The sequence below is a fragment of the Telmatherina bonti genome, assembly GCF_933228915.1.
Source record: "Telmatherina bonti genome assembly, chromosome: 4".
NCBI classification, from domain to species: Eukaryota; Metazoa; Chordata; class Actinopteri; order Atheriniformes; family Telmatherinidae; genus Telmatherina; species Telmatherina bonti.
The window spans coordinates 32,334,636-32,352,777 of record NC_136622.1 but is presented as its reverse complement, the minus strand read 5'-3'; the positions used below and the strand labels follow the sequence as shown (position 1 = coordinate 32,352,777).

General features: G+C 38.7%; 1 protein-coding gene across 1 annotated transcript; it reads right to left on the bottom strand.

Annotated features, from left to right (window-relative positions):
- Positions 1 to 963: 963 nt before the first annotated feature.
- LOC306754940 (transmembrane protein 198-like) lies at positions 964 to 7,915 on the bottom strand (the record flags this gene model as incomplete). Its single annotated transcript, XM_079239114.1, has 4 exons — positions 964 to 2,385; positions 3,900 to 4,027; positions 4,131 to 4,706; positions 7,762 to 7,915. The coding sequence occupies 4 exons, from the start codon at positions 7,913 to 7,915 to the stop codon at positions 2,236 to 2,238; spliced, it is 1,008 nt and encodes a 335-aa protein (XP_079095240.1). The 3' UTR covers positions 964 to 2,235.
- Positions 7,916 to 18,142: the final 10,227 nt, after the last annotated feature.

Genomic DNA, 18,142 nt, shown 5'->3' with positions numbered 1-18,142 from the left:
ATAAAATATGTCTGATTTAGCAAACAGATTGATCTATTTTAGTTTCAAATCAGGTCATTTATGTGATGTCTGCCTTCTTGTTACCTGAATGGATGTATAAAATGGGACAGGTGAAAACACCAGTCTGACGGTGTACACTGGGTCTTCAAAGGCAAAGGATTAGTTTTGGAAACGCTCAGTCTCACGTAAACTAACAAACCGCTGGATGCGTGGACCTACTGGAGGAGGATTACATGAGCGAGGATGCATACTTGAATGAATCCTGATGTTGTTTATTGCTTCGACATGGATATAAACTTTTTAAATGATTCATGTAAATATGGTGCATTTTTGCATGACCCAGAAAGCCTCAGCAGCAACTTCTGAAACATAAATGTCCTTTTGAATGCAGGATACAAACGAACAAACACACAATTCACCAGTATACTGTGGCCAGTTTTCTACAAATACAGTTTGGACACTTTTCCATTAGAACTGCTAGTTGTACGTATTCATCCATTTTTGGGCGTTTTTGCCATCTTTAACTAACATCACAGTCATTTTGTTGCTTTAAATGTGTGGACACGGAGACAAAAATATTAAGATGAAAAACAAAAAGAGTGTGTCACCACAGTCCAAAGTATTCCAGCTTCCAAAGTAAATTGCTTAAGTTTATATTTTTAGGAGAAACATTTTGCCCACAACTAGTTTCCTAAAAGCCTAAAATTACAGTGTAAAAAACACTCAGTGATATAAGCAAAGTATTTAAAAAACCACAGTGTGAAGACGTTAATATTGTTAAAAATGTCCACAAAAGACTAAAAACAGAAGATTATCACGCTGAGCTTTAAATAGGTGTTTTATTGATTAATTATCCAGAGTTACACATTTCTCTCATATACACACAGACTACTTTATTAGGTAGTGGGTTGGAGACCGTTTCGCCTTCAGAACTGCCTTTAATCAACATGATATTATGAGACGCTGCAGCCATGATGAGATGTCCCCTTCCACCACGTCCCAAAGCTGCTCTGTTGAATGCAGATCGGGTGACTGTGGAAGTTTCTTAAACTCTTTATGTTTAAGAAAGCAGTAGGAAACAATTTGAGCTTCATGACATGGTACATTATGATGGAAGTATCCATCAGGAGATAATAAACTGTGGTCATGAAGGGATAGACATGGTCAGCAACAGCACTCAGGTAGGCTGTGGAAATTATTAATGCTCAGTTGGGATTAAGGAGCCAAAATGCTTCAATAAAATATCCTCCACATTATTACACCATCATCTTGAACATTAAAAGCCAGGATGGATCCATGTTGTCATGATGCTTCCAGCAGATTCTGATCCTACCATGTGAGTGTGGAGCTGAACTGGAGACTCATCAGACCAGCAACGTTTCTTCATCTTCTATTGTCCAGTTCTGGTGAGTCTGTGTGAATTGTAGCCTCGGTTTCCTGTTCTTACTGACAGGAGGGAACCCGGTGTGGTCTTCTGCTGCTGGAGACCATCTGCTTCCAGGTTGGACAGGTTGTGTGTTCAGAGATGATGTTTTGCATATCTTGGTTGGAACCAATGCTTATTGGACTTGTTGGTGCCCCTTCTCCTCTGACCTCTGACATCAACTGGACATTTTAGTTCAGACACCTGCTGACTGGAAATTTTTCTCATTCAGATGCTCAGTTTGGGCTTCAGGAAGCTGTCTTGACCATGTGTTGCTTGCATGTGATTGGCTGATTAGCTATTTGTTTTAACAAACAGTTGAACTAGTGTACCTTATAAAGTGGTGGAGAGTGAATAGATGCTTTAATTTAATGGCATCCGCTTGTATCATCAAACAAATAATATCAAACAAATCTGGACATGTCTTTGGTTTGTTTGCTTCTATGGACAGTTTCCATCAGGACCAGAAGAAAAAAACAGAGAACAAAACACTTCTCTGGATCTGTTCAACCCAAAACAGCTTGTTAACAAAAAGAAGAGTGTGTGAGATAAACTGCTCAAAGGATGTCGGTCTGATGAGCCTTATGACTGGATGCAGCACTAATTTGTTTCGTAATCATTAAGGAGATGAGCTCCAAGTATCTCAAATCACACTGTGTGCTTGTTGATGATTATCCGATGAGGACTCAGACCAGTGGTCCAAACGCTTGACTGGTTTTCCTGAGCGTGAGCGACTAAAAATGAATATTTAATCATGTGGATGTTAAAATAGGTTCCTCAGATGTGTGCAGTGCTGTTGGTGCTGTGTTTGTTCAGACTGTAAAGATGGGGGAGGCAGCGGTCAGAGGCACCATGGAGCCCGTCTCAAAGTCAAAGTCAATTAGAGTGTGTGTGATAGTGCTGACGCTGCTGGTGGACGAGCCTGTTCCCATCTGATGCTCTTTTAAACGCTGGAGATAACTCTGGAAGGCAAACAGGAGAAGGATCCACAGTTATAGCGAGCAGGGGTGTCAAATCTGTGGCCCAAGGGCCAAAACTGGCCTGCCAGAGGCACCAATCTGGCCAATGGGATGGGTTTTGTAGATGTGGGAAACAACATAAAAGTACGCTGGCCGACAGGTGCAAACACCCTTCATATAGAGAATCAACTGCTTTTAGGAACAGAAATGCAAGCGGGAAATGCTGCATGGATAGAAGAGCGCTTCAAATCCAAAAATGTAACACAAAAGAAGAAAAACGCGCCGCAAATAAAGAAACAAACTGCAAATATAGGAAAGCGCTGCATAAACAAAAACAGCTGCAAAAAAGAAAGCGCTGTACATTCAGTCTTACAACGGAAGCCGGCGAGTTTCTACCCGAGAGACAAACAAAGGGTACACAAACGGCGTTTCTGTAAGAAGTTTGTCACTTCGCCTGAATGTGATAAGATAAGAGGGGAGGAGTGGGATGACAAATTCATATCATTTATACTGTGGTCACTAATAGTTCATTCATTCATCATCCGTACCGCTTAGTCTGATTTTGTGTTGCGGCTAATTATGCAGCAAAGGATTGCTCAACAAAATATTAGTAATTGAACATATATATCATTTCATCATATTTGATTGCTTTTAAAAGTATATTTCTATTGAACCAGAATTAGAAAATAATGCAATGATTGTCATAAAACTTTTATTTATTATCACTTTATTCAATCCCAACTTATTTTCCAGGCAGCTGTTTCTTTTCCTTCTTTAATGAGAGGGTATGAATACATGTGAGGACGACTGTAGTTGGATTCTGTGCAAACTCCACACAGAAATCTGCCTGTTAAAGCAGATTCATCAAGTAATTCATTTTCTATACTGCCTAATCTAAATCAGGGTCGCAAGGGGCTGAAGCCTATCCCAGTTATTAGCAGGTGAGAGGCGGGGTACCTTAGACAGGCTAGTCCATCACAGGGTCAACACAGAGACACAATCAAGTGTATTATATTTACTTTTGAGCCCACATTAATTATTTTATTATGATGTCATTCTTTTTACTCAACAATCATCGGGCGAGAGGTAGGTTACACCCTGGACAGGTCGCCAGTTCATCACAGGGCCACTCAGAGAGAGAGAGAAAACCACAGCACACACACACACACACACACACACACACACACACACACACACACACACACACACACACACACACACACACACACACACACACACACACACACACTTAGTCCTAGGACAAGTTAGAATAACCCATGTCTTTGGGATAGGCTCCAGCTCCCTGCAACCCTGAATTGGACAAAACACTGCAGAAAATGGATAAAATAGTCTTCATCATTAGCAAGTTATTATACCGTTATTTTACATCTCCGGCTGACTTGATCAACTTCCACGTGGTGTTTTCCCTGAACTAACATGATTTTGACACCTCTGGTCTGATGTCAACTGATTTCCTTGCAAATTTTACATAATATCTTTTAATTTCAGTCACTTACCGGTGCTAGGACGTCCCCAGCATAGCGCTTCAAGGGTGGAGGCCTGCGGCGACGGTAATGTGGAGGTCTTCTCATTGGTTCCCTACATTTGTGCTGCTTACTGTGTTTCTTTTGCTTTTTATGTGCAGCTGGAAAGTGTCAGAAGGCAGAAAAATCAATTAAATTACAAATATATGGTCTCACAGAAGGAGTTTTTTGTTTTTTTTAGCCTTGGTGGAGACAGAAACTCACCTCCTGTGTGTGACACTCCTTTTGCAGTTATCCACCACTGCACCAGCAATCCAGAGAGACTCAAAACAGGGCAGATCCCAGTGATTGCCCAGTTAAACCAGCAGAGTGGTCGTGGGGCAGTTTCAGTAAACATATCATACACCTGATCAGGCAGGATAAATGTCCCCACCAGGTAGTCCCCACACATCATCACGGTTGTTGCACCAAACACAGATGTGTAGATGACGCTGAACAGTTTTGGCCACTGAAGTGTGAACACGGCAGTGGGGATGCTGGCGGCCAGCACAGCACCGAGAGGCAGCCACACTGGAGTGAGGCTGTGAAACTGTCCAATGACCACCAGCATGGAGAGGGAGAGCAGGCTGCCCAGTTGCAGGCCGCTGAGGAGGAGTCCCAGCGCAGACACCAGCATGGTCGTCAGTCCACACAGCACGCCGACGCCCAGGCCAATGCCCGCCTTTGTCTCTGGGCCCAGCTGGATGTTTAATGCAGGCTCCTTGTGGTACAGCAGGAGCACCGCTGCAGATCCGGACAAGAAGCCTGAGAAGAACAGGACCACCTTGTAGCAGCGGTACCCTGGGAAGAGGAATCAAAATAATGTTAGTCTTCTGATCAGCTCCATAAATCCATCCATCCATCCATCCATCCAGCCATCCATCCATCCCACCATCCGTCCATCTGTCCATCCACCTCACCATCCATCCATCCATCCAGCCCACCATCCATCCATCCATCCCACTATCCGTCCATCCGTCCATCCATCCGTCCATCCACCTCACCATTCATCCATCCGTCCATCCACCTCGCCATCCATCCATCCGTCTGTTCATCCATCCGTCCATCCACCTCACCATCCATCCATCCAATCATCCATCATCCATCCATCCATCCATCCATCCATCCGTTCATCCACCTCACCATCCATCCATCCATCCATCCATCCATCCGTTCATCCACCTCACCATCCATCTCTCCATCCATCCAATCATCCATCATCCATCCATCCATCCATCCGTTCATCCACCTCACCATCATCCATCCTTTCATCCATCCATCCATCCATCCATCCATCCATCTGTCCATCCATCCATCCATCCATCCGTTCATCCACCTTACCATCCATCCATCCATCCATCCATCCAATCATCCATCATCCATCCGTCCATCCGTCCGTCCGTCCATCCATCCATCCATCCATCCATCCATCCATCCATCCATCCATCCATCCGTCTGTCAATCTATCCATCCATTCATCCATTCAGCTTCATGAGGGCAAACTAACTCTTTAATGTACAGATGACTCTCCTGAAGTGGAACACGTGAAGCAAAAACACCTCTATCTCTCTATTTGAAGTTTTACTTTGACAGTTTTGATGGTCATGTCATTCCTGCCATACAACAACCATCCAGTCACATTTAGGATGATGATGAAACAAAAAAGGCAAAATATTTTCTTTCCTTCTTATCTTGTATCATTTCGTGTCTTTGTCAGATAGATCGATAGATAGATAGATAGATAGATAGATAGATAGATAGATAGATAGATAGATAGACAGATAGATAGACAGATAGATAGATGCAGCTGGAAGGACCTCCTGAACCTCTCAGTCCTGCATCGAGGAGAGATCCGTCTCTCTCTGCAGCTGCTCCTCTCTCCTGCCAGGGTATTATAGAGGGGATGTTTTTTATTATCCAAAATACCCTGAAGTTTTCTCCTCATCCTCTGCTCCACCACAGGGTCCAGACTTCTGCCGAGGACAGAACCAGCCTTCCTGACCAGTTTGTCCAGACGTTTGCAGTCCTTGTTTGTAACGTTGCTCCCCCAGCAGACACCAGCGTAAAACATCACACTTGCGATGACAGTGTGACAGAACATCTGCAGCAGGTCACTGCTCAGGTCCTTTTACCAGCAGGTCAAAGGAAGAAAAGGTGACTGTCCCTTCTTGTATGCTGCGTCTGTGTTAGCTGACCATTCCAACCAACCAGTGAACAGATCCTTTAATAATCCATTAGACATGTTACTGTTTCCAAACAGCCTACTTGGCAAAAACTCCTGTTATTTTTTTACGGGCGCCTCAGTTTCAACATCTGATATGTTGTTAATGTTCTGCTGGGAATAAGATATGGGTTTATGAGATTAGCAGATCATTGGGTTCAGTTTTTGTTTATGTCTGACACAGAATTCCAACTACTCTTCGGACTTGTTTAGTTATTTCAGTAAGCAAAAGCTTCGAATTTGGCTTGGGTGTTTGAAAGCTGAATAGACTAAAAAGCTAAATTATATTTTTATTTCGGCTCGTCTAAATGTCAGTAGTGCCTGCATCTACATACAATACATGTAATTAATTAAATGATTTTGAAGTTTAATTCATTTAGATTTTCTTTTTCTCATGTTTTCATGATTAGATGCTTGAGGCCTTTGCATCTTATTTTAATTCTTCATGAAGCAAACTTATAGCCTTCATGAGATTGTGGAGCAGAGGAGTGATTATGTTCTGCTGCGAACACATTTGAATGTACAATATACTTCATATAGTGTTTACTCACAACATAACTTTGGACCAGAGGGCATGCATATGCAGGTGAGATACTGAATAGGTTTTTGCTTCAATTATACATGTAAAAATGCCGAGATATAACAGCTGGCTATATAGATGTTGATGCCGCCCCTCCCCGTTATTTCAGCATTCAGCTCCTCCTGAATACATTACCACGTCTTTTCTCTTTCATGATAATTTTTCATGTTAATGTGTGTAAAATGACGTGGTTACACTCAACTTAATTACATTCAGCCTTGATTACAGCCGTGTTTTTCTCGTGACAGAAAGAGAAGGATCGGGGTCGAGGAAAAAGACAGAATAGACTGTTGTGAGTTGATTATATGAGTAATAGTTCCTTAAGAAGTGCCTTTTATTTCTGATGAGTTTTTTTTTTTATTGGAAACTGGAAGAGTGTGTGATGGCAGGAGCCTTGTTGTGTCTCTGTGCTGTGTGTGTGTTAACGTTTCATCCTGGAAACTTGGTTTCTTGTTTCTTGTACTTGAAGTCTATGTGGGATGGAGACGTTTTCATCAGTGTGAAACTACAAAAAACCAACTTCAGAAACTTCTACCAACTCAGCCAACACTCATTACCTCCACAGCAGCTGCTGTTCATCCAAAAACTTCATAATAATTTACAGTCACGTAATTCTGCATGTCGCTAACCCTCTAACAGACTTTAGCTTCACATGCTGTGTTTACATACTGTCACATGTTTTTTAAGCAGGTTATTGATTTTCTTTCCCCATATTGCCACTATACAAGCAGAGAGGGGAAATAATATGTTATTTACGTAAGTCTTTAAGGCTTTACATGCATATAAAACAAGAATCCCATCTTGTCAGGGTTAATGTGTGTCTATCAGTGTTTCATGCAGTTCTGCTGCCTCTGTCAAATTCACACATTCAGAAATGCCCCATCTGCCCCCTCCAGCTTTGGGCTTATCCACACTAAACCCCCAGCAGCATGTAGACACCTGCTACTTAGGATTTAAGGCATCAGGTGAGCTAATGATACATTAAAACAGTTGGTGCAATTATGTGTTGAAGCGGTGACGTGAAACAAGCTTATGCTGCCATGAAGAATACATACCGAAAAAGCAGTAGATGAGGCCGAATGAAAGGCAAACAGAGCAGACAATAGATGGGATGACTTCATGCTGCATATTAATCTGAAGCGTACATATGTCCAGATCGCTTAAGCCAGCTCCTGGCTCCTCTGTAACGTAGAGCGAAGTGACTGCCATCTTGAAGGATTATTGCAGTGCAGCTGCTTTGGACATGAATGTGCTTTGTTCATTGAAGGAGGGAAACTGGAATGTCCTGCATGTGGGGTCCAGGGAGAGAGGAAGCCCCCGAATCAAGAGCAAGCACTAAAATGCTTCCTGTTGTGCACCTGCAAACAACAAGAAACAGAGAAAAATTAAAACCCACAGATTTTATGAGCCAAACAGTTTCAGTGCCGTCTCCCCCGGAGGCCGCTGACCTGAGAGTTATTGATCATTCAGAAAAAAATCTCTCCTCCGACGTGAAATACCAACAAGTTGTTAAATGGCACATTAATTGTCAGATATTTAGCAGAATACATGGCAGGATATAACTTTTCCACCATGAGCAGGAACCGCAGTAGGAAACTGGGGATCACCTCCAAGTTTTTTCTTATGTTGGAGAACAGGATGCAGATGAGGAAATGACCTCTGTCATCGTTATTCTGATGTATTGTTCAGGTCATGTGGTTTGGCCGTCTGTTTACCAAACAAAATCATGAAGACAAACACCTGGACCGTCAAACAAGTACAGAAATGTAAAGATTTAACTGTAACTTACTCTACAGATTTCTAAGATTAGAATTATATTTGTTCTGTAAATAAACAAAAGAAAATTGCAAAATGTTTCTTTTATCTGGTGAATTTCTTCATTTGTTGTTGAATGACTGCAGAATTTTTAAGAAACTAGATTTATAAACACTTTTAAAGAATAAACTGAAAAATCCTTAAAACTTTAGTAGGTCATCAAAGATCACAGGAAATTGAAGAATTAAAGCTGTTTTCTTTCTTTGACATATTTAATATAAATAAGGAGCATTTTTATTTTGAAATAAAGTGTTAATATATTTGCATATAAGCCTGCTGAGTTTGTCAAATAGATGTGTTGCAAAGAGGTATGAAACTCTTCTTTTTTCTGGATTATTCCACGTGAAGGAGGAGTAGGGGAGAAAAAACAACAATAACCCTGGAAAAAATAATAATAACTATAAAATCACATATAAAATATTTGCATCTTGTACCTTTGCTGAATAAGAGTTATAAGCCATAATATTACCTCAATAGAGTAAATACACTTTGCTACTTTTCACCACTTGGAGGCAGAACTTAAAACCTAAACAAGCGAAAAATTCAACTTCTCATCTCAAACAAACCAAAATCATCCATTTAGGTGGAAGTATGAGGCTGCGTGTACGACTGTTTAGCTCCAGTGTTACTGGAAGCACTGATAAGCTGTTCAGGCAGATCCTGCACTCAGCAAATGGCATTAGAGAAGCTTTAGCAGGTGAGCGTTTCCTCTGCCAACATTGTGGTCTCCTGTGCATGCAGAGAGTAAAACACAAAACCACTTTCGAACAGCTAAATGTCACAGGTTAAATAAAAAAAGGAACAAAAAAGAAGGTGCGAAGCTGAAATAATTTATTTTTCTATTAGTTTGAGATTTATTTCTTTTTTTGCAGAAATTCTGCCATAAAAATCCATAACATCCATCTAACACTGAGGAATCTTTTAACATAAAAACACAAAATATAGTATAACACTTCTGCCTACCTCCAATGATTCATATCTTCTCACAGAAAAAGAAAAAAATGAGGAAAGAATCAAACATTTCTTCATTTGTTTGTCAAATTCCAGTGAAGCCAACAGGATGCAAAGTGTCAGGAGTTTGTCAGGACTTTTCAGCTGCCTGGTTTCCCTCTGAGAGCTGTGCGTGAGACTCTGTGTCTAAGTCTCTCATCTGTGCTCGTAAACAGCTGACGCCTGACGCCTGAGAGAGGGGCCATCTGCCTCCAACGTCAGTACAAGGCTGCTGCCAAGTCCAAGGCCGAGTCAGCTGAGAGTTCAACTCTCACTGCCCACTATCCTATTGGAGCAGCAGCTCCGTGTCTTTATTGGATTTACTCTACTTGGTGCAACGCTTCATTAAAGTAAAAATCTGATTGTGTTCAGAAGGATGTTAGCTTTGAAAACAGCTTTACGCTCCTGCCTGAATTTCAGCCTTGATGGCTTGGAATTAGTGTTTGTAGTATGTTTGATTTTAAAAAAAGTTACATTTTGTAAAGATATTAAATATACCTAAAATGAAAAATTACTCTCCAGACTTGCCTTCACTTGAGGTTAGCGACTGATGATTGGACATGAAATATAGTGGCTGACCTGACTTGTTCTTCTTCAACTTCTTATCTCTTTCTGAGCAAAAAATGAATAAATGGACAATGCTAAGTTTATTCCTAGTAGCCCTAAACTTTTAGTGTCTGAATTTATTTCCACTTATGTTTTATATATATATATATATATATATATATATATATATATATATATATATATATATATATGTATATATGTGTGTGTGTGTGTATATATATATATATATATATATATATATATATATATATATATATATACATACATATATATGGAAAGTTTTGGTTAAAACTTTGCTTGAAGTTCTGACAAAATCTTGTATTTGTCTTCTGCCCACTATTGGACACCTGAAAGCAGAAGATAACACCATGAGGATTTTGACGTACATGGTAAAAGATATTCATAATTAAAGAGAAAAGTAAAGACCTTATGTTAAAAATGCTTTTCTTATAAACTTAAGGATTATGATATTAAAAAAGAGCAAGACAAAGATAAGAACTCATCTATAGACAGCAAGCTGACATGAAACTGCAGTCTCCTACGGCAGTCTGTAAGCAGAGATACACAGCAGAGAATGAAGAAGCCTCAGTGTCAAACTTATGATGCAAACACATCAACCATCAGGGGGACAGAGCACATTAATAATGGCAGCTATAGCTGTCATACTGTATATCTGCAGGTACACTAAGCTACAAAGATGTTGACCCAAGTGTTGAAATAGAGCTGTCTGGCAGAATTAAGCTTCACTGGTGAGAAGTGTAATAAAGGTACAAGCCTGTTGTGCTTTCATCATTTAAACAAGTCTTTCCTTCTGTAGCTGAGAGGACACGTCTTTTTAAGGCTGAACAGCCAAATAAATAAAAAACAAGAGCTTTGTGAGAAGATGTGGAGGGCTTGTTTAATTTATTTTTAGATGTTCAGCCTCTTTTTTCCTCTGCTTTGGTGCAGACTGAGATACTTCCAAAACTGTTGCCATGGCATTTTGTGCAAATGTATTTTTAGCCTCCAGACAATAGATTTGATAAATTGTTACTTTTTGTTTTCATATTTTGGGTTGTATAGTTTTGGCTTCCTGTCCAACCTATTTTTTAATCTCCAAACAACTTCAAGTTTAAATAAAGATGTGTTGATTGTACCTGGCAAGGAGCAGATGAAAAGCTCTTTTTCTCATACATGCCTCTGAAAAATTGTCCAGCAGATCTTCGTCCAATGTTTCTCCACCAGAAAATCCGACTTCTCCTCATGGAGCGGCCATCTCAGGCTCTGCCATGATCAAAATAAATATTAAATTTGGTGAAAAGTAGAAATGATAGTTCACTAAAGACCCAGAGAAAGACTGACAGCCAAAACCAGGGTATATTGAGTTGATATGCGTTGTAGGAATTACAATGTGACATTTAAATGGGGCAACTCAAAAACCAGTCAGCTGGCTTATGTTGTGTGCTGTGGGTGAGTTAAGCTCATGATTCAACACCAAAAGGAGGATAAGTACCAAGTGTCTGACTGAACTATAAACAAGCGAAATTAAAATATTGAGAATAAAAATGCCAGTAAAGTATTTCTCTGTCTGTTTTATGGAGAGCTGACTGAGCTGCTTTGTGCGGCAGTGTGAGTCTGACTGTAGGTTCTGCCATACAGGAATATTGTATTTTAAGGTTTTCTTAAGTTCAAACAGTTTAAAAAACAAAACAAAAAGCAAAGTCTGTGGAAGAGAGAGCTGAAGTCCCACCGTGACACAGGTCAACATAACTTTGCCAGTACATTTGTTTTAACAAAAAGCTGATGCAATGCTTCATATTCTGCAGCGTCTGGACCATAGACTGCATATAGAAAGATGGATGGAGCCTCCATGACATCACCTGCAGGTTTCTGAAGAGCTGAATTGAAGCTTGGTGGGCGGTTCCTACCATCGCCATCTTGGCAGGGGCAGGCATGTCGTCTCGCCCGGAAAATACAAATATGGGCAAAGAGGTGAAGCTGAGATGGGGGCTGTGAGCGTCATGGTGGATGATTGACATCGAGCAAACTCCGAGCTGCCTGTAGCTAAGAGCTAACCGAGCTAACCCGGAGATACCAGGAGCTAACCAGCTAACAGAGGTAAGCGGGCTAAAGCTAATTGGCTAAAAACCGCGGCTGTTCTACATTCTTCGGGTACCTGTCAATCAAAAGGACACGCCCCTAAATATGCTGAACTTCAAGATTAAATTACTTTTAAATGGGCAAGTTAGAAAAAAAATCATTCCCCCCACAGTTGTCCTGTAGGTAAACCTGACCTATTCAACCGAAAATGGATTTTTGAACCAGGCTGTAAACATGTTTATTTATGCTGTGAAGTTGTTCTTTTTAACATGGGAGTCTATGGAGATTTGCTCTGTTTTTCAGCCCCCAGTGGATGAGGGGGGAACTGCAGTTTTATGCACTTCCGCATAGGCTTCACTTTTAACGCCGGAGGCTCTGTCCATCTTTCATTTAAGGTCTACATGGTTTTGACCAAACCATGTAACAGACATTCAATGAAAGCTTCAGGAAATAATTTCAACTTGGATGAGATGCAGAATATCTATCTTTCTATCTATCTACACACACACACACACACACACACACATATATATATATATATATATATATATATATATATATATATATATATATATATATATATATATGTATGTATGTATGTATGTATATGTATCATAAAATATATAATATGTTTCCATTGGCATCTAATAACTTTACTAAAATAAAATGTTTCCTTCTCTTAGAATGATCCATTTATATCAGTTCATCATGGGTCCTCATACATAGCAGCTGCCATATTTGTGTTACCATTTTTACTACGGTGTGTCTAAATAGACAAACAACTCTGCGCACAAAGTGAGAACTCTGAGCTTTAAAATGGCAGCACCAGCTTTGTTTGATAGGTACGAGAGCACCGTATGTGATAAGTAAGAAGCAGAGAAGCAGGCGTGGAAAAATGATAATTTTTACTTTGCTTAAATTATACTCAAGTAAAAGTAAAATACCCATCTAAAAATATTGTTGTGTTAAAGTAAAAATGTACTAAATTTAAAATTTGATTTGAGTAAAAGTTATATAGTTATTTTCAGTTACCTGATGTAAACAATGAACCAGTTATGAATTAAGTTAGAATTCAACCTCCACAAACCACCCACGCTCGTACATTTTCCTGGGCATCGAACGTGACTGAAGTAGATTAGCGGCGGAGATGAACAATCCGTGACATGCGGCAAAAGGCCTGTTATTTCCCCTGCATTTAATTTTTTCATATTAATAAAATAACACATTTAAAAAAACTACTTGAATAATTACAAATTACTCAGAAAAACTACTCAATTACAGCAATGTGAGTAACCGTAATTTGTTACTTTCCACCTCTGACCTAAAGAAGACAGTACATGTATTGAAATTACGTGTAGTACATATGGTCATTTCTTTTCTTGAGGCCACTGGACACACACCCAAATAAAAGAAGAATTTTTGCTGATGGCATCTTTTCACAACTTTGCTTTGCACATGAGGTCATTCTTTCTAATACTTACAGCGGTACAGTACATTTCTATTTGTTATTTGTTATTTGTTTCTACAGCATGTTATAGTGCAATAAAAACTTTCAAGATGATACATATCAAGATGATTAAAAAGTAAATCTTCCCCTGCAGAGACATAAAATATGACTTTATGGCACATTATTGATGGAACTGTTGCTCCCCGAAACATGAAAGCATCCAGTTAATCGATTCAAGGGAACTTGCCATGTGTCCTTCTTTATGATGTCTGATTGCAGCACAGGAAGTATTGATCAGGACTGACTGTTTCCCATTTCTAAATGAACTGTGCCTCTCACCTGATTGGTTTTAAGACCTATTAAAAATGGCTTGCATTGATTTGTGAATTGTGAAAGTAAGAAACCTACAAAAACTCATTTTGCTGTTAAGATTAAAAAAAAAAAAAGACATAGAAGAACATTAACAGACTTATTAATATATAAAGCTTTTTCTGACAGAAATATGGTGTCAAGTTTCCAGTGAGCAAAGTGGATTCAAAGCCTGACTGACATTTGACTATCAATCTGCGAGATGCATACAGGATGTCCAACAAAAACTTGCATTTTCCTCGATCCACATCATGCAACGTTCCAGTATAAGATGCTCACTCATACTTAAATTCACCATGGTCAAAGATTACACATGAGGCACATGTTTACGTCTGCTCATCAAAAATACCGAAGTTATTTGTCCACGTTTAGAGGTGTCTCACCTGCTGCGTGTTTTTAAGGAATGTAAATTACGACATCTCCAACTGTGGTATTGATCAGAAACCAAACATGCTCCGAGGCCTCAGAAGAGTGCAAAGTACACCACTATGATAACAGCAAATCAATACAATAATGTTTTCTGTGGCTGAGCAGAAGGAAGATAAACATTTTGCACATCTACCAGAGTTTCCATTTCTTTATCATATTATACATTTAGTGCTACACCTCCATATTTATGATGCATATTCTTACAATTTAAAGACATCCCATGCCCAGTATACACTAAGCAGTTACTGAAGCTGCAAAGTAGCTCGTAAGTCTTCATAAGCTTAATTTTAAAACCACAAGAAAGTTGTTGCATAAGGCTTTATAATCTTGTTTTAATTTAATCGTTTGTGAAGTTTTAATTTGAAAAGTAAATATCAAATACATGTATCAAAGACAAAGAGGAAACACATTGGATTTAAGTGGAAGTAAAGCCAGAATTTTATATGGGACAGTTACCGTGACGCTTGTTGCAGATTTGTAAAGATATTAGAAAAGCACAAATCAAACAAACAAGAAGGCTGCAGGTGGTGAAATTATAAGAAATGCTCAATAAAGGATGAAATACAAGTAATATATAGTTTGTGTATATTTCCTCACAGGGGAATGTGTGTGGTAGACCTGAAGATAAACAGGTATCCCTTTCGGATTCAAGCTTGTGTGGCTGTATCAATGAACGCAGCAAGTCATAAATAAAACACACTGAGGGCTTTATGATGGCCACCATCAATAAGTTCAAAGTAATAAAATGAACATCTGCAGTTTGCAAAGTAACCATGGCAGCCTGTTCTCACAACACACAAATAGTACAGCATGTTGTGCTGCCTGCCTTTGCTACAGGGGTGTATCAAGTAGAAGTAGAAGTAAAAATAAAGTAGAAGTCCTGCCATGTTTTTGGAGCTACTGATGCATTTAGAACAGGTGTTTTTGCTAACAGGGTCATTTACGTTGTAGAGGAGCTGAACGAATCGAATTTATCTGGTTTAGTGACTGATTGGAAAGAGACAAGACTTCTACTTTTAACTTCTACTTTAAACACCTCTGCATTGATACATGCAGAGTCTTTGTTTTTGTCCCCATTTGCATGATCTCTGAGGGAATGACGCTCTGCCCTGAAAGTTTAGCTCTGCCTCAAATTCAACTAATAATTTAGTTAGTTTACAAAGTATTTATGGATACATATGAAGAACTGTCACAAAACTGTTCCTGACTTCGTGAAAAAGTTTTGAATTACTTTTCAATGCAGCGGTTTCCAGCTCCCGTCCTCCAGGAGCACATTCCCTGTCAACTTCTGTTCAATCATGTTGACTCATTAACCAGATTCAGGTGTGCTGCTGCAGGAAATATGAAAAAAAAAACCCTGCATGTCAGCCCTCGAGGACTGACTGTGGACACCCTGATTGGCAGCTTTTGAAGTTTTTTTTTTTTTTTTTATCTGCCTTTCTTTCAAATGCTCATTTTCAGTTTGAATACTGAAAAAACAGCAGATATTTCAATATAAAACCCCAGTTTTGGAACAGAGCTGCATGGTGACGTAGTGGTTGCAATGTTAGAACTGTGGCCTCACAGCAGAGAAGGTGGCAGTTTATGCAACATGTTTATGCAAAGCAGATTTCTCTTTTGTATAACAAAAGTAAGATTTTACATTGTCTCACACGTGCCATCCTGCCTCCAACGTCTGCCCAGCATATTGTAGATTTTTTTCATTAAGCAGCTTTTAAATGATATTGAAATTCGAGAGCGAATAAAGAAACAATAAATGACCTCTTCACTGTGGTGTAATGGGCTTCTTGAATCCAAACGAACAACTCTAGCTGCCCTTTGATTATTTGTGTTGGTACGAGAACTCGAGAGCTCTTGACAGATGCAGCAGATAAATTATTCATTCTCCCAGATGAGCAGCTCATTGTGTTCTCTATTATCAAAAGGGATTAAAATATAAAATACTTGCTGCTATCACCCAACGTCCTCGTCGTTGCTCATTTTATGATTTATTCAAGCTTAGCCTTCCATAATTTCCTTCTCCAGTTCCTGAAAATGAGTTTTTAAAATAATTTTTGATGATTTTGCCTCCGATTATGATATTTACTTTCTCCAAACATCCATTTTTCAAGTTAAAAAACAGCAAAAAGTCACAGTTAACTCAAATATACTGTTATAAATACGATAATCTCATTGTTAACTCGAATTACCTCTAAATAAAACCCCTTTTTTATGATTTATCCAGACCATAATGACATATGTGTGATAGCTGGTAACCAGGAATTGACTAAAGGACAACAATTAGACAGAAAGAACTGTTAAAGCCTGACGTCCAATATTTATTAGAGTCAGCAGATGTTGAGTATTAAAAAAAAGTGTGTATGTGAGTGTGAGACAGCGACAGTGACAGGGAGTATGCAAAAAGTCACAAATAAAATACCAGCACATATTTCTAAACATCCAGTAGCTGGTGATGCCTGATTGGACACAGGTTGTGAGACTACCTGAAGAAAATGCACAAAAAAGACAGATGACAAAAAGCAGACATAAAATGTTTAATTGATCACTGTCAGATGAAACCATGACAACGATAAACATCACACTGTCACAAAGTGAAAAGAAAAGGAGTAGAATATTTAAAGTAAGTAAATCTTTTATCAAATGCTTAAACACCAAAAAGAAACAAAGAAAAGTTAAAACCTATCATGGTTTGTTACATGTTTTACATTTAAAGAAGTTTTATCTCTGCAGAAAGCAGCCTGCATTACTTTAAGGTAAGTCTTTCATTTTTCCTGTTTTTCCAGGGACGATTTGTTGTTGAAAAGTTTTACATTTCTCTCAGTAATGATACAAATTTCCCAACATTTTAATTATGCAAAATATATGATATAGACAGTTAAATAAAAAATTATCCTGAACTTAGAAAACACCCTTATTATATTCATCATGTAGGTAAATTAAACATTTCTTTAAAATCTGATTCATTGATCCATGATGACGTCTGAGAGCTCAGAATGTAAGAGATCCGCTCTTTGTTTCTTCTTTTTCCCTTTTCTTTAATGACATTTCTTCAAACAGACACTCAAGTGTTGTTCCATGTAGTGTAGGAGGATGATCAAACTAAAACTGAACCGAATTAAAAGTCCTCATAATGATCCATGTAGTGCTGAGAGACAGAACATGTGTTTTATGTGCACTTTCACGTAAACATCATTAAATATACATTAAGAAAAAGCAGAAGAAATATTGCCAGATTTATTTTTAATAAACACAAAGAATGGAGCCAAATATGGAGAATATAATTCGGCTCAGTATATATTTAAGGACATAAACTGATCTTTTAAAGTTTCTGTTTACAGGAAGCTTTAAGTGTTTATAAGATGTTCCATCTGGGTAAAAAAAAATACACACGTAAATCAGACAATTTGCATTGGTGTTTTATACGTAGACCTCATTTTCTACATGCTTTAAACAGGAAGGAGGAATGTTGGACAGATGTAATGATGTTACTGGGAGCACAAACTGTGCCAATAAAATAACATTTTCAAAAATTTTCTTCCATTTTTAAAAATTTTTTTTTTTTTTAACCAAAAATAACTTTTTTTAAAAAAGTTATTAGATATTGTTAATTTGACCTGGTGTGTCATCAATCAGAGCTTTCATGACCACTACCTTGTGCTTGATGCTGGACTTAAAATCTCCTAATGGAAGCTTGCACCTTCGAGTTCCTCTGAATTTCATTTGGTTTTTAAATTATTCAA